This window comes from Oenanthe melanoleuca, chromosome 3 (assembly GCF_029582105.1).
Source record: "Oenanthe melanoleuca isolate GR-GAL-2019-014 chromosome 3, OMel1.0, whole genome shotgun sequence".
Classification (NCBI taxonomy): Eukaryota; Metazoa; Chordata; class Aves; order Passeriformes; family Muscicapidae; genus Oenanthe; species Oenanthe melanoleuca.
The window spans coordinates 97,848,820-97,874,456 of record NC_079336.1 but is presented as its reverse complement, the minus strand read 5'-3'; the positions used below and the strand labels follow the sequence as shown (position 1 = coordinate 97,874,456).

The window sequence follows — 25,637 nt, the reverse complement described above, 5'->3', positions numbered from 1 at the left end:
GGCCGGGCCACAGGGCTGCTCACACGTGGCTGGGGACTGGGTGTCACCTGTGTCACCTGTGCCACCTGTGTCACCTCTGCACTGGCACTGGGAGAGCTGCCCCAAGGCCCTGGGCGAGCCAGCACTGAAAGCAGTTATTTACTGCACCCTTAGAGCATCGCTTCAGTCATTCCAGCAGCACCTACCTGTGCATTGGGGAATTGCTTCTAAAGGCTTTTCCCAGGACTAGCCAGGTAGCAAAGGTTGCCTGCTGGAGCACAGCTGGATGAGGGAGGACTCTCCACTGTCCCAGGTGCTGTCCCACTGTGGCCTTGCTGTGGTGTGTGCACTGGAACTGCTCCCTAGAGAAACAAAAATAAGCAAATCCCTTTTAGAAGAGCAAAAGACACACTCCTGCTGTGACCCCTGCCCAGCCCAGTGTGAAGACTGGGTAACCCCCTCACCTTGTCCCAGCAGGCTGTGACCTGTCCCTAGCCAGAGACGACACAGCTGAAGCTTCTGAGGACTTAGGGTCCTCCTGGCCCCTGCTGTAGTGAGCAGAGCTCGTGTTGGCAGTAGCTGATGTGTTTTGGTCTACACATGTCTTAGGCTGAAAATTTTTATAGTTAAATCCCTGGTATTTTAAAGCAACAGGAATGTGAGATCCAGCAGCCACAGAGCCCTGTCCTGCTGCTGCTTGGCTGCTCCTGGGCACACACACGCACACCTCCCAGCAGAATGGGAGCTGCTTTAAGCACAGGGACTGTGGTCTTTGGGAAATGCCCCAGTGGGCCCCCATTTGTTTTTGCACTTACACTTGGTGTCACACCGTCTGTCTGTCTGACAGCAGCAGGCCAGGGGCACCCTGTGCCTGTGGGGCACATTCCAGCCATGGCCAGAGATGCCAGGGTGGCCCTTGGGCTCTGCTGTGCTCTCTGTGCCTGACAGGAACTCACCTGGTGCAGCTGCAGGAAGGAGCCTCTGTCGCTGAGGGCTTGGACAACTGGTTTGATGTTCTGCCTCACAGTTGGCCTTTGCTTTCTATTCATCTTCTGTCAGTGAAGGAACCTAGAAAATAAAACATGCATTTTAATTTATTTTATGTTCAGGGCCAGACAGGCAAGGCTGTCTGGCACTTAGTTATCCAATAGCTGGTCTGAAACAATTTCAAAGGCATCCTTCTGAGTAAGGAGCACTTTCTCCTTAGAGCAATATGTATGTACCTCTAATTCAGGGAAGAATTAAGACATCAATGAAAATCGTGTTTTCCTGATGTCAAAGAACTATTGATTTGTATAAACTCCGCTGTGGTTTTGCACCCTGAACCGGATGACAAAGCCGCTGTTACCCCTCCCCAGTGAACAGATCTCGGCTCACAATAAAGTTTCTCCCCAGAGCAATAAGAGGCAGTACCTGTGTGTGTCTGTGGCGGGAGGTGCCGGCGCTGGAGCTCGGTGCCGCGGCTGCCGGGCTGGCTCACGGACAGGGACAGCACAGGGACAGGGACAGCCCTGCTGGGCTGGCTCCTGGCCCTCTCTGCAGGAACAGAATGCTCCCACGAGTCTCCCGAGGAGCTCACACCACGCTGTGATGGGCAGGGGCAGCAGGGGCAGCTCCTGCCAGCCCAGCCCTGCCCACGGCCCCAGAGGACTCTGTCCATACCCTGCTTCCCTGCCTTGCCTCAGGACCAGCCACCCACAGCAGCATGAGAAACAAGAGGGGCTTAGTGCTGATCTTCTCTGCTCACACATTCCTTAAGCAAATGCAGGGGCTGCACTCAGCAATAACCATGTGTAAAAAGAAAAGGAAATCTCCCTTCCTTGGCTGCAGAGCCAAGTCCTCTCCTGAAGGGCTGTCAGGTGCTCTAACAGAACTGGAGAGTTAACCCAGCCAGCTCCAGCCAGAGCTCCCTTTGCACAGGGCACACACCAGGGGCTGCTGGAGCCTGGCTCCCACCCACCTCTGCTGGGAGGATCCCTGCCCAGGCCCTGGGCAGGGCTGGCACAGCCTGTGTGCCATGGACCAGGGCCTGGCACAGCTGGCACTGGCACCCAGGGGCACCAGGGCCCTGCCAGGCAGGACACAGCCCCAGCCCAGGGGCAGGAACGTGGGCCCAAGGCTCCCCCACCCTGCACCTGCAGCAGCAGGCACAAAAATGGCATTACAGATAATTTAAATTAAACAATATATGGACCAGTTTATACTTACATGGAGCCCCAGCAGGGATTGTGTGGGAAAGGAACTTAAAGCTCATCTCATTCCATCCCTGCCCTGGCAGGGACACCTCCCACTGTCCCAGCTGCTCCAGCCCCAGTGTCCAGCCTGCCCTGGGCACTGCCAGGGATCCAGGGGCAGCCACAGCTGTATGGGCACCTGTGCCAGCCCTGCCCACCCTCACAGCCAAGAATTTCCTCCCAACATCCCCTCTAATTATACCTTCCTTCAGCTTTGGAAGGATGCCTAACATTTTTTACAAACATTTGTATAAGTATTATCTTATTCCTACACCTCTTAATATGCTCTCTGTAACTATAGAAAATATATTAGTGATCTCATATTATGTTCTATATATTCTACAGTATTTCAAATTATATATCTAATATTTGATGTTATGCATCATTATGCATATGCATTAAAACCCAGAAAAATGCCAAAAAATTCACACTAAGAAACACAAAAATCCCCTAGAAATTACACAAAAATTGGTCAGAAAAACTCCTAAAATCTCCACTTAAAATAACAAAACAGCCCCAAAATCCAGTGAGAGCCCAGGGATTTCAAAGCAAAAGAGCAAGAAAATGAACAGGCAAAATATCCCAAGATAATGCAACTTAAAATGGCCCAAAATCTCCTAAAATCGCACTAAAAATAGCCAAAAAACTACTGTAATCCATACTAAAACACCTAAACTCTTCCAAAATCCCAAGGATTGCTGGGAAAAGCATCCGGAAAAATCCAGGGAAAATTCAGCCAAACACATAAGAAAAATCATTTAAAATTTGCACTAAGAGACCCAAGAATCCCCTAAAAATCGATATGAAAATGTCCAGAAATAAACCTTAGATCTGCACTGGAACACCCTAAACCTGTCAAAATTCCAGGCATTATTGGGAAAAACCTCAGGAAAAATCCAGGATCATTTCAGCCTAAAAAACCACAGAAAATTCCCTCAAAATTTGCACAGAGAAAAGCAAAAATCCCCCAGAAATTGCACAAAAATGGCCCAGAAAAACTCCAAACATCTGCACTAAAAAAACCAAAAATGGCCCCAGAATTCCACTGAGATTCCAGGGATTTCTAAGGAAAAAAACTGGGAAAATGAGTGGGCAAAATATCCAGAGGAAATGTGACTTAAAATGGACCAAAACCCGCTAAAATGGTGCAAAAAATGGCCCAAAACCTCCTGGTTTTTAAGCATGTTTCTGTTAGCTAGAGTATATCTCCTAGATCTTAAATACACACAGATACAATGTGCATATATTACATTAAGGAAAATATATGCAATCTGTGATCTATAATCTAGGTATAAAACAAGGTAAATAATGTGATATGCATTATATATTATACAATGTATTATATCATATAGGCACTATATATTTTATCTTATTAATTTATTTACCTGGTTTTGAATATCAAATATTGACTATAAAGGAAATACTTTTATCCAGAAATTGGTTATAGGTTACATAAATACAACATATATATGCCATGTATATCTACATGGGCACACATCCCTGGTGCATATTTTACCTATATGTACATATCATGACATAAACTATAACATTACTTGCTAACTGTAATACTGTGTGCATTTATATGCAGTATACTTTTGTTTAAAATGCATGTAAGAAAGTGATCTAAATCATATCAGCAATGTATGAGTTATTAGATTATATGTATGGGATATTATATACTGTAGATAATACATTTAATATTCACTGCCTAAGTGGCAATATATAACAGGCATATATTAGCATCTATTATATTATATACTGTAGATAATACATTTAATATTCACTGCCTAAGTGGCAATATATAAGACATATATTAGCATCTGTTGTATAATATAAGATGCTTTGATATAATACATGTAATATATTATGCACTAACTACATATTCTGAAGTCTACTTATGTAGATCAGCTATACAGAATATACTGCTATAAAAGGAATATATTTTTACATACAGAATCCTAGAATAGTTTGGGTTGGAAGGGAACAATAAAGCTCATCCCATTCCAGCCCCCTGCCATGGGCAGACACCTTCCACTATCCCAGGTTGTTCCAAGCCCCATCCAACCTGGCCTTGGACACTTCCAGGGATCCAGAGGCAAATACAAAATATAATCGATTTCTTGTCAAAAAATTCTGATTTTCTTTTGTGTGTGTGTAACTGAACCAAAACCTCCTAGCTCAGACACCCCCAACCGTAACATCATTTTCCTCAAATTTGCCATTGAGCTGGTGCTGCACTAGAGGCAATTTCCCCTAAAACACTGCAAAGTGAGCCAATGAAGCAGCGCGGTGGCACACCCTGAGCCAGCAGAAGCCATCCCAGGCTGCGGTGAGCCTGCTCCCCTCCCTGGCACTCACTCAGAGATCCCGCCCATCCCGCACCTTGCCCGCTCCCCAGGGAGGCCGAGCAGCCTGAGCAGAGCACAGAGCCGGGTGCCAATGGCTGGGCTGTGCACGCCTCGCCCTCGGAGCCGAGGGGCCTTTATTGGAGCTTACAAAGGCTGTGTGTCCCGGGAGGAGGGGAGCCGCGCAGGGCTGGCCCGGGTGCCGCGCTCCTGGGAGGGTCCGTGCGCCGCCGCGGGGCTCCCGCTGCTGCTGCTGCCGCTGCTGTGCCCGGCCGTGCCCGGCCCCGGGCCCCGGCTGCCTGCTGGGGAGAGAGAGCACGGTCAGAGCAGCGCCCGCATCCAACTTACAGCCCTCCAGTTTACAGCTCTCACCTGCGGGCAAGGATCTGCGGTGTTTAATGCCACGAGCAGGATCACCTGCACACCGGATCCTTCACTAGGGGAGCTGCCTGCTGCTCCACCCAGCCCGAAACACTCACCCAAACCCAGCACTCCTGGCCCGGGAGCAACGGGGCACGAGGTGTGCTGGCACCCTGCAGGCCCCAGAGAAACACCTGGGACTCCATGAGCCACTTTCCAGCTCACCAACAGCAATGCCTCTTTTTAAACAGGCTTGTGCTGTGTGAGGAACAATCTGGAATCCAAGGTAAAAGCCCATCATTGCCCCAGTCCCACGGACACCTCCCAGCTGCCCAGCCCAGAAACAGACCAGGAGGTGCTGGGCAGGACCCCCAAAACCTCCAGCTGTGGCCAGCTGTTTGCCAGTGAGCCCATCCAGCAAGGCGGCTGGCAGATGCCTGACTGCACTGATGGCTGCGAGGGACCGTGGTGCTGGTACCAAAACTTGTAAAAACCTTCCCTGGGGACAAGCAGCCTCAGCTTGCCCCAGCTCCAGAGCAGCTCTGAGCCCATGGGGCTGTCCGTGCTGCACTTCTCAGGACCCTGCAGTCTGATCTAATCTCCCAGCTCCTTTCCCTGTGCTCAGAGGGGAGGGAGGCTCCAGCACAGCCACCAAGCCCTCAGCCCAACGCACAGAGCGTGAGCAGCCTCTCGCCAGCTGCCTTTGGGGCAGGAGCAGTGCTCTCCATGGTGCCCAAAGCCGTTCTGCAGCACTTCATTTGTTAGCTGACAGCAGCAGGCTTTGTTTGCACAGCACCGGCCGTGCTGCCCGTGGCCGGGACGTGGCACCCACCAGGGCTGCTGCTGGGAGCACTCCTGATGAGCGCCCCGGGGCGTGGGCTGGGCACTCACTGGTACAGAGCACAGACCCAGCACGGGGCCTGGGCACTGGGACACTGCCAGGCAGGAGCTGGCGAGGGGCAGGCACCCATCGTCCCCAAAATACTGTCCCAAGGATGGTGTGAGTGGGAGGCTGTCTGACCTGTCAGGTGTGCAGTGCCCTTCACTGCCAGGTGGCAAGAGATGCAAAACCATTGGGGTGATTCTGATGGACACTCGGGGCTCACCTTCAAAAGGAACCTCTCCAGAAACCCCTGGGACACTCAGAGCTCACCTTCACAAGGAACCTCTCCAGAAACCCCTCAGGGCTCACCCTCACAAGGAACCTCTCCAGAAACCCCTCAGGGCTCACCCCCACAAGGAACCTCTCCAGAAACCCCTCAGGGCTCACCCTCACAAGGAACCTCTCCAGAAACCCCTGGGACACTCAGAGCTCACCCTCACAAGGAACCTCTCCAGAAACCCCTCAGAGCTCACCTTCACAAGGAACCTCTCCAGAAACCCCTGGGGCACTCAGAGCTCACCCTCACAAGGAACCTCTCCAGAAACCCCTCAGGGCTCACCCTCACAAGGAACCTCTCCAGAAACCCCTCAGAGCTCACCTTCACAAGGAACCTCTCCAGAAACCCCTGGGGCACTCAGGGCTCACCCTCACAAGGAACCTCTCCAGAAACCCCTGGGACACTCAGAGCTCACCTTCACAAGGAACCTCTCCAGAAACCCCTCAGGGCTCACCCTCACAAGGAACCTCTCCAGAAACCCCTGGGGCACTCAGAGCTCACTCTCACAAGGGTCCTGCAGTGCAGACCAGGCAGAAAAGCCTCAGACACAAAGGCACAGCAGCTCTGCCCAGGCTGCTGCCGCCCAGGGATGCCAAAAGACAATGACACCCCTTTGACAGAATGTCAAAGAATGACAGAGCCATTTCCAGTCTACTCCCCAACACAGGAGTCTCCACTAATCACCCTTGCTGCTCAGCAGTAGATAGAATACCTTGGTGCCAATGTTTACCCAGACGGTCCAAAAAAACCTGGGGAATTCTGGCCCTCATAAATTCCAGCTGACTCCTAGCAGGACAGACACGGATTCACTTGACTGTTAGGGGATGGGCAGCAGCATGAAGCTGCTGTTTCGTGGCCTGTTGGTGCCACAGGCTTTGAGCACGGCTTTCAGCAGGGACACTGCTGTGCCATGTGGATGGAGCCATTAGGCTTCTCTGGAGGATGTGCTCTGGAAATGGTGGCCAGTGGCCCGAGAGGACGGCCAGGTCCCCTGGGGAGCAGCAGCCCGTTCCATGGACAGCTGCCACAGCGGCTGCGGCAGGTCTGGGGCTTTCCAGGCCAGGGAAGCCAGGAAAGGCAAAACTGCACCTCTCGCCAGGCAGGCTTTGCTGCCTGTGCCTCTCAGGCTCTGCTCATTTCCAGTGGATCGATTTACAGCTAAAACCACAGCTTTGCCTAGGCCTGAAGTCGGCCCTGGCACTACCAAGTTGGTTTCCTAGGAATCAAGAGAGCAGGAGCGTACACTGGTACCATTCAGCCTAACTGAACAGGGAAAAAACCCAAAAAACCAAACCAATCTTTCTCTACATCTAAAGATATACTTTATCTACAACCTTTGGTTCATCATTACATACTCAGCCAGTTCCTGGGAAACTTTCCTCCAGGAAGCTCCACCACCTGCCTTTCCCACAGTGAATCGGGGTTAGCTTTAAGTGAGAAGAGATGGCAGACACAGGCTGGAAACCTCTTCCAGGGAGCCAAAGCCTCAAAGGCATTGCTACCACACAACCACACCAAGCCCCTGGCCCTTCTCACACCAGTCTGGGAGCAGGGATTTGCTCCTGGGGCTGCCAAGCAGATTTGCATGCCGTGAAGTTGGCTCTGTACCTGCTCCTGCTGCCAAAGGGGGAGATGGTACAGGTGCATGCAACACCTGTCTGTGAGGCAGGTTTCACAAACCCAGCATTTACACAGATTTTTACAACAGCTCCGAGCAAACCCGTCAGATTCCCACATCCAAACAACAAGCCCTGGAGACACACCTTTCTGCACAGACTCGTATTTATCTACAGATACAGTTACTGAAGGATGCTGCAGAAGCCCCACTGCAGGGCACAAGGAGCTGCTGGAGCCGGCTCCAGCCCTGCCAGGCAGCAGAGACATGCCTGCCTTCCCTGTGCCAGGCTCCACTGCTCAGAGCAGGATCTGCTGCTGTGCCCAGCCCCTGAGCCCCAAACCTCAGCAGCCGCCCAGCAAACAGCACAGCCCTCCCAGGCAGCGATTTCTACAACTCCTCTGCTCGAGGTGCCGCCTCTCCTCGAGCTTTCCCTGCAGCACCCTCAGGGAAGGTCGCTGGCAGCTATCCCCGGCAGCAGAGCCCACGGCCAGGGGATCCCTCTGCTCGGGGCAGCCACGCCGCACCCGCTCTTCTCCTCCCTCTAATTCCTTTTTAATTAACTCACCAAACGGCTCAGAGCCTATGGAGGCACCCTGCCAGCTGCCCCCCCGAGCCCCCAGGGCCAGCCCGGCGGGGAGAAGCAGGAGGGGTGGGGGCACGCTTGAATTTGAAAATATTTTATTTGAATAGTAAATAATTATACAGTTGAAACAGTTCTATCGAAGCACTCTATAAATAGCTAACAGTTAAGAAAATAATGTGTGTAGAAAAAGAGATTGCATCTAAAAGTAAGAGCTGTTGGTTGCACGGGATAAAATGGTTAAGATCATGTGTTATTCTAGGTATAAAAGTTAAAACCTTTTTAGCAGATCCCTTAAGAAAAAAAGATCTTCTAAAACGCACAGTGAAATGGCAGGCGGGGAGACAAAAAAGCGCATTAGAATATCTGCAATCAAATAATATCAATCTTCATAATTAATATAAATAAATAACGAATAAATAACATAATTACTCAAACCAACATATACAGATAGACAACTCATGAGCTACCTTAGTAAGGGCAAAACGAACAGAAACAGAAAGTTGGCATGTCACAGTTAAGGCAGTTTCTACAGCATTTTCTGGAGACCATCAACAGCAGAGTCAAGGCATTTGTGGCTACACTAAAGGAAACGCTTGTTTCTCTCGAGCAGTTTGATCTGTTCACATCGATAAAAACCAGAGCGAAGGACCGAAATTTTTAAAAAATTAAAAATAAAAAAAAAATAAAATAAAATAAAAAAAAAGAAAGAAAGAAAAAAAAGGAAAAAAAAAAAGAAGAAAAAAAAAAAAAAGAAAAGAGAAGAGAGACCCCGGGAAGGTGAGTGTAAAGCCAGATTCCAGCAGGTCACAAGCCGTATTAAAGCTAATCGTGTGGCGGCCCCGGGGGAGCGGCGCGGGGCGCGGGGAAGGCACGGGCGGCTCAGCAGGCGGGGCGCAGCGGCACCTGGAGCAGGATGACCTGCCGGTTCTCCGAGGGGTGGCACTTGTTGATGTGCCGGGTGAGGCCGGGAGAGCTGTAGAAGGTGGCCGGGCAGTACTTGCAGGGGAAGACCTGGGCGGCGTGCAGGAGGCGCAGGTGCCGCTCCTGGCTGCTCTTGCTGGGGAAGGTCTCGCCGCAGACGGGGCAGAGGCGGCACTCGGCGGCAGGCAGCTCCTCGGCGGCGGGCTCGGGGCCCGGGGCCGGTGCCGGGGCCGGTGCCGGTGCGGCGTGCCCCAGCAGGTGCTTGCGCAGGTAGGCTTGCCGGCGGAACCGCTTGGCGCAGCGCGGACACTCGAAGAGCCCCTCTTCGGAACCCGCCTCCGAGGCTCCGCCGGGGCTCGGCGTGTCCCGCTCGCTGCCGCTGCCGCCGCTCGCCTCCTTCGGCGTCTCCTCGGCCGGCGCCGGGCTCGGGCCCGCGGCCGCTGCTCGGCCCGCCTCGGGGCCGCTCTTGGCGGCGGGCGGGCGCGGCTTGTGCCAGCGGCGGTGGGAGGCCAGGTTGGCGGGGCAGGAGAAGACCTTGTCGCACTCGGGGCAGCGGTACTCCACCCGGACGATGCGGGAGCAGCGGTGCTGCGCCAGCGCGAAGGGGTCCCCGTACTCCTCCTTGCAGAGCTGGCAGATGAACTCGCCCAGCGGACGGGCGCAGCCGCCCCGCGCCTTGGCCGGCGCCTCCACCGGGCCCTCCTTGATGCGCAGCCCCAGCACGGGAGAGGTGGTCACTTCGTCCTCGAAGGTCAGCTTGCGGATCGCCTTCGTCTTCTTGCCGGACGGAGCCTTCTGCCGCCCGGGCTCGGAGGCGCCCGGCGGACGCTTGGCGGGCAGCGGGCGGCCCGCGGCGGGCGGCGCGGCCGGGGCGGGCGGCGCGGGGGCTCCGCCGGGGCCGGGCTGCGCGGCGGGCGGCTCGGCGTGGCCGGCGGCGGCCCAGAGCTTGAGGTCGGCCGGGGCGAAGAGGATGGGGTCCATGGTGCCGGGCACGGCCGGCGCGGGGAAGGACTCGGCCGAGACGGGCGAGCCCAGGCTGAAGCCGCGCTCCAGGTACTTGTCCCTGCTGACGGGCCGCGTGGGGCTGTACAGCGCCTGCACGGCGGCATCGGGCGTCCCGAACGGCACCGGCGGCGGCGAGTCCCGCGGCGGGGGCGGCGGCGCGGCGGGGCAGGCGGGCGGCGGCGGCGCGGCGCCGGCGGGGAGCGGCGGGCCGGCGGCGGCCTCGCGGCAGCAGCGCGCCCGGTACGACACGGGGGTGGGCCGCCGGCTGCGCTTCACCAGGAAGCCCCGGGGCATCTTCGCGCCGGCTCCGGGCCGGCGGCGGCCGCGGCGGAGGCTGCTCGCTGTGCCCGCGGCGCGGCCGCCGCCGCCTTTAAGCGGGCCGGGGCCATTGTTCGGGCCGGCGGCGGCGGCGCGGGCCAATCAGCGGCGGCGGCGGCGGCGCGGCCGCACCTGAGCCCGGAGCGGCACACGCCCGGCCCCGCCCCCGCCCGCCCGGCACGCGCGGCCTTTGTGTGCCGCCCCCCGCGCCCGGGCCGCCCGCCAGCGCCGCCAGCCCCGGCACCGGCACCGGCACCGGCGGGGCCGCGCTCGGCGGGCCGCGGGGACAGCGCAGCAGCACCCGGCGGCACGGAGGGGAGCGGGGCTGCTGCCCGGTGGCGGCAGCAGGTGCCCAAGGACGGGTCCGTGCGAGCGGCAGGAATAGCGAACGGGTCATCGGGGCCCGGCCGAGCCCGGCAACCCTGCGAGCGGAACAACTCCGCGCCGCCGCGGGGCCGAGCCGCGGCCCCGCGCTAACGGAACCTGTTACTCTAACCCTAACGGAACAGGCAGGGACGGCGGCGCTCGGTTTCGGCCCGAGCGGGGACGCCGCTCGGCGCAGCACAGCGCCCGAAGCCGCCGGGGATGCGGCAGGTGCAGGGCGGCGGGCAGAGCGATCCGGCCGCGGCCCCGCTGCCGCAGCCCTTTGTCCGCGGGCCCGCAGGTGGCGGGGCCGGGGCCGCGTGCGGCAGCGCCCTCCCCTCCCCTCCCGCCGGGCCCGGGCGGGGGGCGCGGGGCACGCGGGCGGCACGCGAGCGAGCGGCGCCCCCCCGCGCGCGCCTTTGTGCGCGCCATTAGCATAAAGCTGCGCGACCCTCGGCACAAAGGGGGCCCCGGACACCCCCCCGGCGGCGGCGGGGCGAGGGGCCGGCCCGGGCGGCGGGGGGGACAGGCGTGCGGCGGGCCGGGGCGGGGCGGGAGCGCATTAGCATACAGCTGCGGGCCCGCGGGCACGCGCCGCCGCCCCCCCGCCGGGGCTGCGCTCCGAGAGCCCGTCACCCACCGGGCGCGCACCGAGACCCCGAACCACTGCCGGGGGTGCGCACCGAGACCCTGAATCACTGCCGGGGGTGCGCACTGAGACCCCGAATCACTCCACACCGAGACCCCGAATCACTGCCGAGAGTGCGCACCCAGACTCCAAATCACTGCCGGGGGTGCGCACCGAGAGCCCGAATCACTGCCGGGGGTGCGCACCAAAACCCCAAATCACTGCCGGGGGTGCGCACCGAGACCCCGAATCACTGCACACCGAGAGCCCAAATCATTGCCGAATTTCACACCGAGACCCCAGATCACTGCCGGGGGCGCACACCGAGACCCCAAATCATTGCCGAATTTCACACCGAGACCCCAAATCACTGCTGGGGGCGCACACCGAGAGCCCGTCACTGCCGAATTTCACAACGAGACCCCAAATCACTGCTGGTGTTGCACACCGAGACCCCCATCACTGCTGAGACATCCCCTCCTCCCTGTCACACTGGGCCGCACACCGAGACCCCAATGACCGTCCCCCCCGATGGGGCCGCACGCCGACACCCCCAATGACCGTCCCCCCCGCTGGGGCTGCACACCGACCCCTCCCCGCAGCCCGCGTGTCCTACCTTTATCCGGCCGTCGGTAGGGGTCGGTGGGGGCGTACATGGGCAGCTGGGCGCGGTGGTGGCGCAGGAAGCGCAGCGCGGGCTCCCGGAGCTCGGGGCGCTGCTCGGCGGGCGGCTGGCCGGGCTCCTGCGGGACGGGACAGAGCTGTCAGGCACGGACACAGGGATGGGGCACACCCCGCACACACCCAGTGCGGCAGGTCCCAGAATGGAAACGCGTCGGGCTGGGACTGGGGAGAGCGGGACATGGAGGGGGGCTCACACTGACGGCACCGGTGGTGCTCGACTGTTCCAATGAGCGGCCACAGGCGCCAGGGCTGTGTAGAACAAACCCGCGTGGAACCCCGGCTGTCCCGACACGGCCTGTCACGGGGGTTTGGCCAGAGGAATTCCACACCTCACCCCTCCGCGGCCGGGATTTGCCGCGGCTTTCAGCGAGTCTCGGCACGGCACGGCACGGGAGCCGTGCCTTTATTCCTGCCGGACAAGCGCCGCTCCGAGGGTCTGGCACGGCACGGCACGGCACGGCACGGCACGGCACGGCACGGCACGGCAGCCGTGCCTTTATTCCTGCCGGACAAGCGCCGCTCCGAGGGTCTGGCACGGCACGGCACGGCACGGCACGGCAGCCGTGCCTTTATTCCTGCCGGACAAGCGCCGCTCCGAGGGTCTGGCACGGCTCGGTGCAGCAGCTGATGGAGCCGCAGCCCCGGGCCGGCCCTGCCATCTGCATGTTTGCATCGCACGCACACAGGGCTGCGATCCCCCGGGGGTAAACACGCCCCCGCTGCCAGGGCGGCCCCGGTGACAATTTCAGCACAGCCTAAACGCTCGGCCCAGGGCACTTAGTGCCCCGATCGGCAAACATTTCTGTAAATATCACCCCTAGCGCAGGACACCGACTTCCACTTTCTCTGGTGCACTTATACCCACGGCTCTTAAACATCTCTTTCCCTCATTTCTACACTTCATTAGTAATTTTCCTGCATGCTAAAATGAGCTTGAATATGAGCAACAGGAGACAAAGATAGCAGGTCTCTTACTTCATACAGAAATACAACCAGTCCTGAGGCATTTAAGAGATACTCCATGAGCACATGGTACATACTCTGGATCTGGCAATGTGCCCAGAAGGAACACCCAGGGAAAACATAAATGGTGACATTTAGTAAATATAGTTAAAATCACTTTTAGTGAATAGAGTATTCAGGTGTAGATACCATCACCTATGTCCATAGAAATAATCCCTGACTCACACAGAACTGTTTCCAGTCTATGCAGGGAGACTCTCTGTGTCGGGTCTAATGCCACAAAGACAGGGTAAGGTGAGTCCTTTGTAGGGCACAAATTTCCCTCTCTCTCAAGTTGTTCACACTTACAGCACGAGAAATATGTTTGAATGATGGCAAGAAAAACACTTCACATCGTGCCCCTCATTCTGCACAGGACTTGCACTCTTTTGTAGAGGTCTTCCAAGAGAACCCAAATTAAACTGCACCAAGGCCCTTTCTGGGTCAGGACAACAGGAGGCAAATTGCTCTGAGCCCTTTGGGGAGGAGGCAGGGCTGAGCACGCCTGCCTGCAGCTGGGATGTGGCAGCACTGGGCCATGGGCACCACAGCCTCCCTTCCTCCTGCCACTCTGCCTCCATTTACACTCAATCCTGTTAATTTCCCACACAGCTAAAATCTGTGAGCACGTTTAAAGCCCAGTGCCACCGTGTGGAACTGATGGGGTTAAACAAAGGCAGAGGCACTGTGAGCAGGGGCAGGCTGAACTGGTCCCAGGCAGGGGTTGGAAGCACCGAGATCAGACCACAAACTGTGTTTGGGGTCAGTGAGAAGCTCCTCAGGAGGTGGGGGAGGCAGCTCTGGGGGCTGCTGGACACCTGCTGCTGTTATTAGCTCTCCCTGTGGAGCTCAGTGACTTTGGATTTTGGGCAGGCAGTCTGCTGCTTTATGCCTCTGTCTATGGTGCTAGTGCCAAAGCTGTAAACAGCATTAGCAAACATTTTAATTTCACCCTTATTCAGGAAATCCACTTATCACTGAAAAAGCCAGTTGCTTTCACCCTTTGGACTACTAGGCTGAAAACCTACCCACAGGCTCAGCTGAGACAGGTGCAGGATGCCCATAGCATGTTCCTATTAGGGGACACTCCTAAACCCAAGGGGACACTTGGACAAGCCAGGCTCCAGATTCCACTGGGCACTTGTACTAAATTGCAGCTACAACGCAAAAATGCAGTGAAAGACAACAAAAAGAGTTCAGGTTCTACTGGTAGATTTGAGAATATGCCCAAACTCAGTGTTTAGAAAACTGAACACTGTGCTGTACGTGCTGACCCCCCTGTGATGTACACAGTCTGCTCAGGCTTCCCCAGAGAGAGAGGTAAACAGAAAAATAAAGCTTCAGGATAAAGATGGGAGAAGAAACCAAAGTGAACAACACTAACAAATTGCCCAAATAATAAAATGCACTGGCCAGTTGTTTTTCTTACCTGTTCTGACATCAGGGCTTGGCGCAGCTCCTTCTGCAGATCAATAAACCGATCGTGATAGATGGCCATGGACCAAGGTTCCCTGAAGTAGCTGGGCAAAAAAGAAGAAATTTAGTTATCTTGCGAACCTCTCATTAACCACTAATAAAGTATTTACCTGCTTTTTTGCCTTTATAAATTACAGTTCTGGACCCATCACGATCGTTTGTTCATAAAATGCCTCCTTGTAACAGCATGGTCAATCAATTCTTTTAATGGATGTTCCTGATGTACAGCCAGCTTCAGTAATTACATTTAAAGTGGCTTAATTCAGAGCTGTGGCAAGACCCAGTGAAGAATCCTGATTTTATCAGAATTTAAAAGCCTGAAGACCTGTAAAGAACGGTGTCTCCATTATCTGTCCTCATTTGAGAAAAGCAGATTGCAGGATTAACTGAACTGCTGCATAAACAAATTAAATTTGTGTAGACAATGACACAAATGTTGTTCATCATTAAGGTTTCTGGATTAATAAAAGCCAGAAAAACAGGCCACCACAGCGCTGCAATATGTTCTTTGCACTAGTGTGATGAAGCTAAATTGAACTGATTCTAGGAGGAAGCTCCTGTAACTTTTTCTTTCAGTGACAGCATTCACAGCAGCATTCTTCCATGAAAAAGGAAGAAAAGGATGGAGAGGACAGTGCTCTCTGTGGAACCTGATGGCTGTAGATATAACTGGGGCAGATGACAAAGGTGTGATTTACCCCTCTGTAAAGAGAGATAACATTTGCAGGGTGAGGTGCTGGAGCGTAGCTCTCGTTAACGCTCAGGCGGTGCCCCGCACTCAGCCTCGCAGGGACCGAGCACATGGCAGCAGGCTCACCAGGGCACTCAGCTTGGGAAGGCAGCAGGAGCCTGCACTGCCCCCAGCAGCACAGGAACCACCTCACCTGCTTCGGCTGCGTGGCCTTGAACTCAAACATCCACACAGATGTAACAGTCCTGAGGTACTCACAGGGCACTCAGGAGCACTTCCCTGGCTGCACACTTTGCTTCCCCCCTGCTCTGCAGGACAGCTCAGCTCTCCCTCACAGCCATGCCAGTGCTCTGAGCCCTCTGTGTGCCAGGCTGCCCAGGCTGCCTCTCGGAACCTGCTCGCTCTCTGGACAGCAGGGCTCTTCCCACACACCTTTCCACTGTATGAATACTGATGGGCACCATTCCAAGCCCTGCATCCTTGCTGTACCAAGGGCTGCCCAGCCCAGGAGTTACCAGGACTGACACTTGCCTGCTCATTTGGATATGCAGGTTAGAAAGGATGAACTCAGTTAAAGGATCCTTGTTTCAGGAGCGTGCAGAGAGCTGGAGAAAAACACAGTATCCCACAGTATCTAAAAGCCCTTCAATTTCAGAAGAGAAACCCCACCCAACATAAACCTTTAACTCACTGTTGATAATAAATAGCAAAGAGAGAATGGGAGGTGTTACACAAGAATACATTGAGGTAATTAAAGACTGTTCTTAGAGGTATCCTGTGGTAAAAGCCATGCTCCACTAGCCAAATGTTCTGTCTTTGACTGTCACCCTGAGCACATGAATTCCTCTCCCAACTGAGGCACAACCTTCCCAACTGTCTTACCTCAGTTTAGGGCTCACCTGCCTCACTGAGGTGTTGCATTTAATGCTCTTTATAAATGTTCCAGGGGTGCTACATATTGCTGCTATTGTTACCAGCTCCATCTATAACCACAGCCTTAACTGTTCCTGTCAATATCCTCAAAACCTAAAATGTGCCACCCATTTTGGAATTTTAACACAAATAAAATGCCAGTTTTTGGGGAGCAGAGAATGCCTTGTCCATATTTTCTAGACTGCTGGATGGAGCTGCCAGTAACCAACATTCACTCCCAGACTACCTTCCCTTCCCTTCACCTGAAGAACAAACACCAAGGGCCATCTGGAGATTCAACTCACACAAACAATTCACTTTCTCTGCCAGCTCTGTGCTTTCATCTATTTATCTTTTCAGTCTGAATCACCTTTCTCAGGGGGAACATGGTGGTTTTGACAGAGCAGCTCTACATATGGCTGCTAAAGGGATGCTTGGTAATGAAAAACCCCATTTGAAACCAACAAGTTGACTTTCTGAGGCTCTTTCTGAATTTTATTGCCACTTCAGCAGCAGTCCCTCGGGGCAAGCCGTGGAAGGCTTCAAAGTATAAAGCTTTTCAGTGCAGGAGATGGAGCTGGCATGCTCCCAACAGGGGCTCGTGGCTCCTCCACTCTCACAGGAACAGCATCTGCCACGTGTGTCTGCACCATTCAGTCTCTCAGAACCTGCCAGGGTGCTCAGGCTAAATCTGTACAAGGTGACAGTGCCTGCCAGGAGCAGCAGGGGTGTGCAGGCTTGGTCACTCCCCACAGGGAGCCCTGTGTGGCAATGGTGTGATGGGTGGGATGGAGTGGGCTCCTGCAGAAAACCATGAACCACGTCCTGTTGCTAAGGAGCTAATCTCACCTGCCAGGGACAAACAACATTTCAAGCCTGTTCTGCCTCATTTGTGAGGTGCAGCCTACATCAGGTGAGAAGTGAGGAGGGAGGAAATACTTAGTGGTGTCCTGCACAGAAGGCACAGAATCCTTCCCTTTGCAAGAGATACAAACAACATGGACAGAGCTGGGCACTGCTAGCAAGCAAAACTGGAGTGTGCACATGGCTGTCCATCCAAGAGCTGCCTAGAGTGACTCTCCATTTCATTTGCAGAACACACCACGTTTGGAGAAGAAGCCTCTGCCCCTGTGGAAGATGATTCCATGTCCTGGCAGCAAGGACCCAGGTCTGGTGGCACAGGGTATAGCACTGGCAGCAAGGTGTGAAGCCAGAAAATCTTAAAAACTGAATGAAAAACCTTCAGAATAACCCTCCTTTTCTGCACAAGGATGAAACAAAAAGCCAGTTATAAAGGTAAAAAAGGAGATGAATAATTTCAGCTCTGTGGTACATCCCCTACCTGCAGGGGAGCTTGTCCATGCCAAATGCCTGTGCTCTGGCCCAGGGTCTAGCTCCAGGGATCAATCCTGACCCTGAGCTGTGTGCTCTGGTGCCTTCTCACTGCAGGGAGGCTGGGATGAGGAGGGGGCTTTCCACTGCTCAAAGGGCAGGGGCACCTCGTGATGGTGCCTTTGAAAACCCCTCTGCAGACTGGCATGCCAGACTGCAGCTTGGGAGGATGCTGTGGCTGTGGCTGTGCTTATGCTGCTCAGAACCTGCATGGAAACAGTAAACCCAAATTTGACTCCTTGCATCCCTCCTACCCTGTTCTTCCACCAACACACACACACCCAAGGGAATTCAGAAACTCTGACAGCCTACAATGTGGGTTGGATCTGCAGATAATGTCTGTAAGCAATCCTGAGTACAGATCTCTTGAAATCCCACTTGTTTCTTCCCAAAGCCATACTGAGTCACTCACCAGTGCCCTGCCCTCTGCCTGGTGGCCCTCTGGTGATGGCTGTGCCTCAGCACACACAGAGCAGCACCCTGGCTTTTAGTACACCATACAAGCAGAGTCACATCAACTTAACCTCCTGCTATCTGTAAGGAATGGAGAGTCTCCTTCCCTCTCTGTAGCTTCCCCAGCTTTGTACAACGTGGGGAATTTTTAAGATAGACCTTCAATTTCCTAGGTTGAAATTTCTTTTCTAAGAAGAAATGTCATGCTTGAAATGCAAAATTCTCCGGGCTGTGCCAGCTACATGAGGAGGAGACTCTGTCCCTCCCCAGACCCTCAGAGCTCAGGACATACAAAGTCATTGTCCATGGTGTGGGTGACAATCCACTTGGGTGGATTGTGGAAGCTGAGTCTTTGGTGCCTTTGGCCAAAGCCCCCCAGTGCTGGGGTGCCTCTGCTGAGAGCCCAGCCAGGCAGAGAGAGGCTGCTCACACCCCAGGAGAACAAGCACACAGGAGACAGGCTCAGGTGGAACAATTACACCAGGAGTGCTTACACAGAGCTGGGACTTCCACTGCTCAGGAGTGAGAACAGTAATGTGGGGGAATGGGATGCAATGCAATTTTAATTTTCAGGCCAAACTGACAATACTTCCCAACCACAGCTTGCAGATGAACAAGAGTCTTTTCTCCAACACAAGCACAAAGGATGAAGCATCCCATCTTGCCAGGAAAATTCAAAATGTGTTGTTTTGAGAACAATATATGCACGTATGTAAAACACTTAATTACAAAGATATGGTAATACCAGCAAAAGATACAAAATATTTCCTGATATACCTTGGATAACCAGACCAGGAATCATAGTATGTTAATTTAAAGACAATATAAATAAATGCTCCACTGAGGATTTCCTGCATTCATCTGACCAACAATTTCAAAAGACAGCTTGTTTACACAGGTAAAAAGCAAGACCAATTTGTGTAAAATCCCCTAGAGCACCACCTGAGAGCATTGTTCTTCAGCACAAACAAATTCCCTGACCTGCCATTTCTGAACAGTCACCTACAACTGCTGAACAGCAAATGGGAACCAACAACCTGTTTGTGGCAAGAAGGGTCTTTACTGCCTTGCTCTGCAGCTCTGCTCCCTGAACACCTGCTTGTCCAGGCGTTTGAATGTCTCCTGTTAAATTCAGGGATCAGGACTCTGTTGATGCTCTGAGTAATTAGTGAAACCAACAGCCCTATGGACAACAAACCTGTGAGTGAATCCACTGAACAGGTTCACAAAGTAACAACAGTGCTCACCAATTCACAGGCTGACACTTCCTTTGTCCCTTTTGAGAAGCAAATCCTGAAAAGGAAGCCTGTGCCTTTTCACCTCTTCTCACAGACCCTGCAATGTCTTGTCTTTGGAAGACGATGGTTTAAAACTCGTGGTTCCAATCCCCTTTTAAGCACAGCTGCAATGGCAAACCAGAGCAAGGGACAATGCTCTTGCAATTCTTGTTGTGGAAAATGGCCCCTGACTGCAGAGCTCGCAGAGGGACATGCTGCTGCTGCAGGACCTGCTGATGTCAGGGGGTGACACTGCACTGCTGGCCAGCATCCTCCCCTCCAACACTCCAGTGATCCATCACTACTGATAAATCAGCCCTGCTTGCTGCAGTTTTAATATCCTGAGGCACCTGCAGAGAGCAGATCCTGTACTGAGATAAGGCAGCCCTTCCCTGCTCTCCTAAGTGTCTTCAGGAGAGACTGTGATTTCAGCACTGGCATTTGGTAAAGTTTAGACACCTTGGTAGATCACAGCAGTCGTGGTGTACTGACTCTCCCTCAACTGCTCTCTACACTTTCTCACCTCTGTGCTCTTTAGAGCTGACACAGCAGCACTGCTGTCTGTGCTCTCTCTGTGAGCACTTTGTGGCTGCCCCTGAAATCAGGCTTACTGCATTTTTCACACAGTACTACTTCACACATAATGCATTACAGAAAACTATTTAAAGGAAATTAAACTGGAGGCACAAAATTATCAAACAGGCTGTGTGCAGGAGTGTGATTGCTTTTCTGCAATTGTTTATGGATTCAGAGTTCAATCATTCATAATGCTTTGCATAATCACCAATATGAATCAGCGAGGTTCGGCTGCAAATTAACATGGTAGGGTTCAGCTGATGAGCTTTAATTTACTCATTTGAACGTGGGGTTTCTTAGAAACACAGCTCCTCATTGGCAGGCTAGCTGCTCCTTTAAAACTCCATTAGTGACTGGAAATCTGCAGCCATTTGTATTGATTTGCTCTGGAAGTGCAGCTGGAGCAGAGCGGGGCGAGCGGCGAGAACGCCGGCAGGCTTTGATATCCCTTCCACGTGTCCCTTCCTCAGCCTGCCTCTCTCTTCAGCTAAAGCACACACATTGCCCTCTAATTAGGCTGCAGAACGAACAGAGCAGCACTAGTTCCCCTCAGTTATGCTCACTACCTGCTCCAGGTCCTTTTTAACCCTGCAGAATGAACGTCCCACCGTCTGCCTGATGAACAAAAGCCGAAGGTGGAATCCCTCAAATGTAACCCCAGTGTGCTGATGTGTGGGATCCAGCAGACTCCAGACAGCAGCAGGGCATTCTACTGCTCCTCTTAACAAACAGCCACTCTTCATTTCAGAAAGCCTGGGCTAAAACCAGCTTTTCTATGCAGCATGCATTTCATGTTCAAATAATCACTGATTATCCAGCCTGCAACTAATGAAATTCTCTCTACCTTTTAACAATAAAGCTGAAAACATCAAATGTGCTTCTTTTCCTTAATGCATCTGTTATACTGTGAGCTTTATTAGTGTTGAGTTAATAAACAGTCCAGTGTGGTGTTTCTCTGAATGACACTGCTTAACAGATCACCTTCAGCCTAATGTTAACAGCACCAGGATGTGGGAATTGAACTTCAGTGGAAAAACATGAATGGTTACTTCAAAATAAGTGCATGCTGTCCATGCAGCTCAAAGCACTTTTGAGCATTTAGCTTGTACAGTCAATATGAAAATGCAAGGTGCAAATAAAAGCCAGGGTTTGAAGAGAGCAGCCAAGGAAACATCCGGTGCTGTTATCTGTGTTTACAGTTTCTGGGTGGATTTCCCAAAGCCTCTCAGGGAAAGGGAGCCTGACTCATTCACATATTCCTGCTGTGTGTTTGGCAGCCTCGTGTTCTCTGGCCTGTCAGTACCTGGTGAAGCTGTGGCACTTTGTGTGATTTCCTCAGACCCTGGACAGCAGCAGGCAGGCCTGCCAGGAACCACCTGGCATGGATCTCAGAGATCCAGGCATGAATCTCCTGTTCCTTCCTCTGTGAAAACTGAATCCTACCTGCACCCTGGCATGGGGAAAAAACATTCCTTTGTGACTCCAGTTCACCTAAATCCCCTGTGCTTGCTGTCCCACTCTCCCAAATCCTTCTTGCCAAAGAGCCCTGGTCATGTCTGCTGGGGGATTCTCCCTACTCATGGTGCCCAAGACCCCTGTGCAGAGCAAGCAAACTGTGCAGTTTGACAAGTCCTTAAAAAGCTGGGAACAAAGCTATTGAAACAAAAGCTAACATAGTGGTTTTGAGCTCTGCCTGGATGACGGTGCCTGTGAGGTTTCCCTGCTCATGCCTCACTAAAACCTGCCCTGTGCCCCTGCCCATGCTGCCCTCACCCCACTGTCAGTGCCACAGGACTGAGACACTGCCAGCCCTTCTGCAGGGCCTGCCTGACAACCAGGTCATTAACACACAATTACAAAACCCCAAGTAAAAGCCACTCACACCTCATTTGTGAAACAAGCTCCTTAAGTATGTTAGAAACTAGTGGGTCAGATTTTTATGCATTTATGTTAGATTTGATTTTCATTAATGCCAAATGAAGCTCACATGAAGCACTTCTATGTCATATTAAAGGCATGATGCCAGTGAGTATCTGTTTGGTTGCCAAGTATCAGGAGACCCCTCTAATTATCTGGTTTGTACTTAAGATGCAGCAGAGGGAGATTCCACTGCTCTGTGGACATGTTCCATAACTTGGCAACTGCCTTGCAGCTGCCTTCAGCTCAGGAGGACACAAAAGGGGGTCACTGGCTGGTTGCATTCCTCCTCTGTGAAGCAGTGTGGAGGACTGATGACCAGTAAAATCCATAAACTCAAAAAGAAAAGAAAAAAAGCTTCAGAGCTCTCTCCCCACCCCTCTCTTTTATCTGCTGCTAGGGCAATAATAATGGACATAATTTGAAGGCCTTCCAGCAAAGAGGGGGGCAGGAGCATGGTGTACAGCATGGGAGCCCTCCAGGGCACACCACTGGAATTTGCTTCCTTTTTCCTTCAGGAGAAGACTCCCCTCAAGAAGGAGCCTAGCTCCTGGGGACACAAATTCTGGTTGACTTTTTGAGATGCAGCCTGATGGGAAATGAATATAAATTGCAGAAACTCCTTCCTGAAGTGGATCCCAGATCCAGTGATGCCATTCAGCTGACAGGTGACGAGTTTTGGTTCCTACATGTTTCCCTGCCCTGGCATCCCTCTGCTCAGGAGTGCACTGGCTGCAGGCCCAGCTGCAGGAACAGCACCCACTGCATGGCACAAGGCAGCTGGGAGGGAGGGCAGTGTGTGCCCAGTGCTCACCTCCTGCCAGAGCCCAGGGGCTGAGGCACAGCAGAGGCCAAGCCCTGCAGCTTTTAATCCTGCTGAACTCACACCCAAATCAATGGACCTCTCTCCAGACAAAAGGAAATGGTGTTTCTCTCACTATTCCCATTAGCTGTGGCTCCAGGAAGGGGTGACTTTGTCAGGTTTGCTGGATCTCAGGGGCCTGTTGTTAAAGCTAATTTGAGAGTGGCACTGGCACATGCTGGCCAGGAAATCCGGTGCCGTGGGGTAACTCTCAGCTCTTACACCCAACACAAATCAGTGAGGAAATTCACTGCTAGCTGCAGCCTCTAATTATTTAAAATATCATTTACATGCTACACAGAAATAAATTAGCTCCCAGGTGACAGCTGTTCCACTCTGTCCATTCCTGGAACGAGATGCCATGCTGGGAAATCTAAATGCAGACCAAAAGATTCAATCACTGCACTCACTTGCCTCATAGGAAGGCTCTTCCCAAAAGAGGGGCATAAAGAAGAGAGGAGGGGAATGGATATTTCAAACCATCAAGTTTACAAGCTTAACTAGCACACCACATTTTCACAGTCTGTATTTTCTTTTCACTTAGGACACTTCACATCTTGGCAGTTCATGGATGCAAGTGTAACATGTACTAGTTTTAAAGGAAGGTTTTGAAAGCCAAAGAGAGGAGCTGTCCTAACATCAGGTTTGTGTTCATGTGGGATCCTTACAGACTACCTGAACAAGGCCCAAAACAATTGTTCTTTTGTCACACACATAGAAATCAGTGAATGCATTTTCCTATTCTCTACCAAAAGCTAACCAGGCATCACTTCTTCTCTACATAAAAGCCTCAGGACAACTCACAAGAGATGCTAAACCATTTTTCAGTGTAATGGTTATCTAGCAAACAGTCTTCTCATGGTTTTAACAGTGTCTATTGCACACTGCACACACATGTATGCACATTTGTGTGACACTGCACTCTGGGGATGCAGATGTGCTGCAGATGTGATACACTATGAGAGCACATTACACTGCCAGCCTTCCTCTGCTGCTCCACAGCCTCCTGAAAGCAGCAAATTCCTGTGCCAGGACTGCTCCCTGGGGATGCCAGGCAGCTTACCTGCTACACCTGCTGAGAATGCTCCCCCCTCACAGGATGGACATGTGCAACAGGAACAGAGCTGGGATGGATGGCAGTGTGTGTGAGTGAGTGCCACAGGAGCCACACAAGGAGCAAGGATTAAAGAGCAGCATATGTTCACTGCTGCAGACAACATATGGGATTTCATTCATATGACCAAAGAGCAAGAAGAGAAGGAACAAACCCATCAAAAGATAAGGTGGAAAGAAGACTGAAAACGACTGGAGGCAATAAAACAACCAGATAAGAAGAACCTGGCAACTGTAATTCAGGAATTCTGCCACAGGCTAATGAGAGGTGAGATAAAATAATGAGGCAAAAGGTCCCAAACAACATCACTGTCTGATGGCTGTAAAAGACAAGTCCAAAATCAGTTCATCATCACTAATGAAGGAGAGCTGAAGGGATGTGAGGCCCTGATAGGTGGTGTCCCTCTGTGCAGCACACTAGTGATCCTCTGTCAAGGTCAGGAAAACACTGCCACCTGTGCTGCAGCCTGAAATCCCAAAGCAGCATGATTTACACTTCCAGATGTTGCTGCTGGTGTGGAACTTCTGGTGCATCTAACAAGTGACCTGGCCACACCTCAGGAAAGGTGAGCTCACAATGTGTCTGCAATGCCCCAGAAAGGACTGATGGTCCCTTGTCACAACCTAAGCAGTTCTTCAGTGTCTGTATGGCCCAGAAAGGACTGATGGTCCCTTGTCACAACCTAAGGGGTTGTTCAGTGTCTGTATGGCCCAGAAAGGACTGATGGTCCTTTGCCACAACATGACTAAGGAGTTCTTCCAGAGCTCCACTAGTATGACCAGCATGAGCCATGACAAGGACAGAAAGCACCTGCTGTCTGAGCCCTTCTCTCTTGCACTTGTGTCACCCCCCCAGCTCCTCCTTCACACTCACTGACAGTGTGAACTGCCTGCTGTGCCCCTTTGCTCTCTAGTAAAACAGCCCCAACATTTGCTATAAATCATAATCAAGCCCTATGGCAGCAATAATTCACAAGCATCTTCTGGACCACAGAACACCCTTCACAGCAAACTTTTACAAACTGCTACCTAAATAACAATGTCTAATCTGAAAATTTTGCTACTGTTTGTGCCTTTCTTCTAATCACTTGTAAATAGAACGAAATCAAACCTGGAAATGTTTCAGGCACCACTATCAGCTTTGTATCACAATAAAAATGGAACATTTGCTCCCCAGCCTGGCTTTCTGTCTCTACCCAGCTGATGTAAGGCACTACTTCACTACTCCATCTGTGACAGCTTGTGTTCCAAAGCACCATTTGTGAGGGATTTCTTCAAATGAAAATCAAAAGCAATGAAACATTCTCTCAGAGGATATGGCACATGACTAGAACTAACCAGGCCCTCCAGTCCCTCTCACCAGATAAAAATAGGCAAGTTGTTGAGCATGACTATCACTGTGAGTTATTTAAAATCTCCCTACAAACATTTGGCTTAAAATTTTGATTCAAAGCAACAAAAAAGCAACTTTTTTAAAAGCGACTTTTGAACATGAGTCTTCAGTCATAAAGGATTGTCCAGGTTCAGCTTAATGATTAACCTACTGAATATTCTAAACAAAAGTGATAAAGACACTGAAATGCTCATCCAGAGGAAAGATAGCCAAGTAAACCACTGCTCCTGCTCTAAGTAAATCTCAGAGCCCTTTAGGACTTGCACTTTCACTGATGATTTTGCTAGACACTGGAAAACCCTTTACAACCCGTTTCTCTCCCTTGTTGCAGGGAGAAGAGCCAAAGACAAGGCAGAGTGGGCCCAGCCAAGCAGC

The 25,637-nt window shown here is 52.5% G+C and overlaps 2 protein-coding genes across 2 annotated transcripts in view; both read right to left on the bottom strand.

Annotated features, from left to right (window-relative positions):
• Positions 1 to 4,649: 4,649 nt before the first annotated feature.
• The window catches only part of CFAP61 (cilia and flagella associated protein 61), an 85,335-nt gene continuing 64,347 nt past the window's right edge, over positions 4,650 to 25,637 (bottom strand). The window contains exons 25-27 of the mRNA XM_056487201.1: positions 14,630 to 14,720; positions 12,131 to 12,257; positions 4,650 to 4,860 (exon numbers count right to left, since the gene is read on the bottom strand). Coding sequence (XP_056343176.1) covers positions 4,706 to 4,860; positions 12,131 to 12,257; positions 14,630 to 14,720 — 373 coding nt within the window. The 3' untranslated portion in view covers positions 4,650 to 4,705. The remainder of the gene's footprint in view (positions 4,861 to 12,130; positions 12,258 to 14,629; positions 14,721 to 25,637) is intronic.
• Positions 8,429 to 10,594, bottom strand: INSM1 (INSM transcriptional repressor 1). The gene is given in 2 exon segments (XM_056487202.1): positions 8,429 to 10,546; positions 10,549 to 10,594. Coding segments are annotated over 2 exon segments (1,434 nt in total). The 3' UTR covers positions 8,429 to 9,158.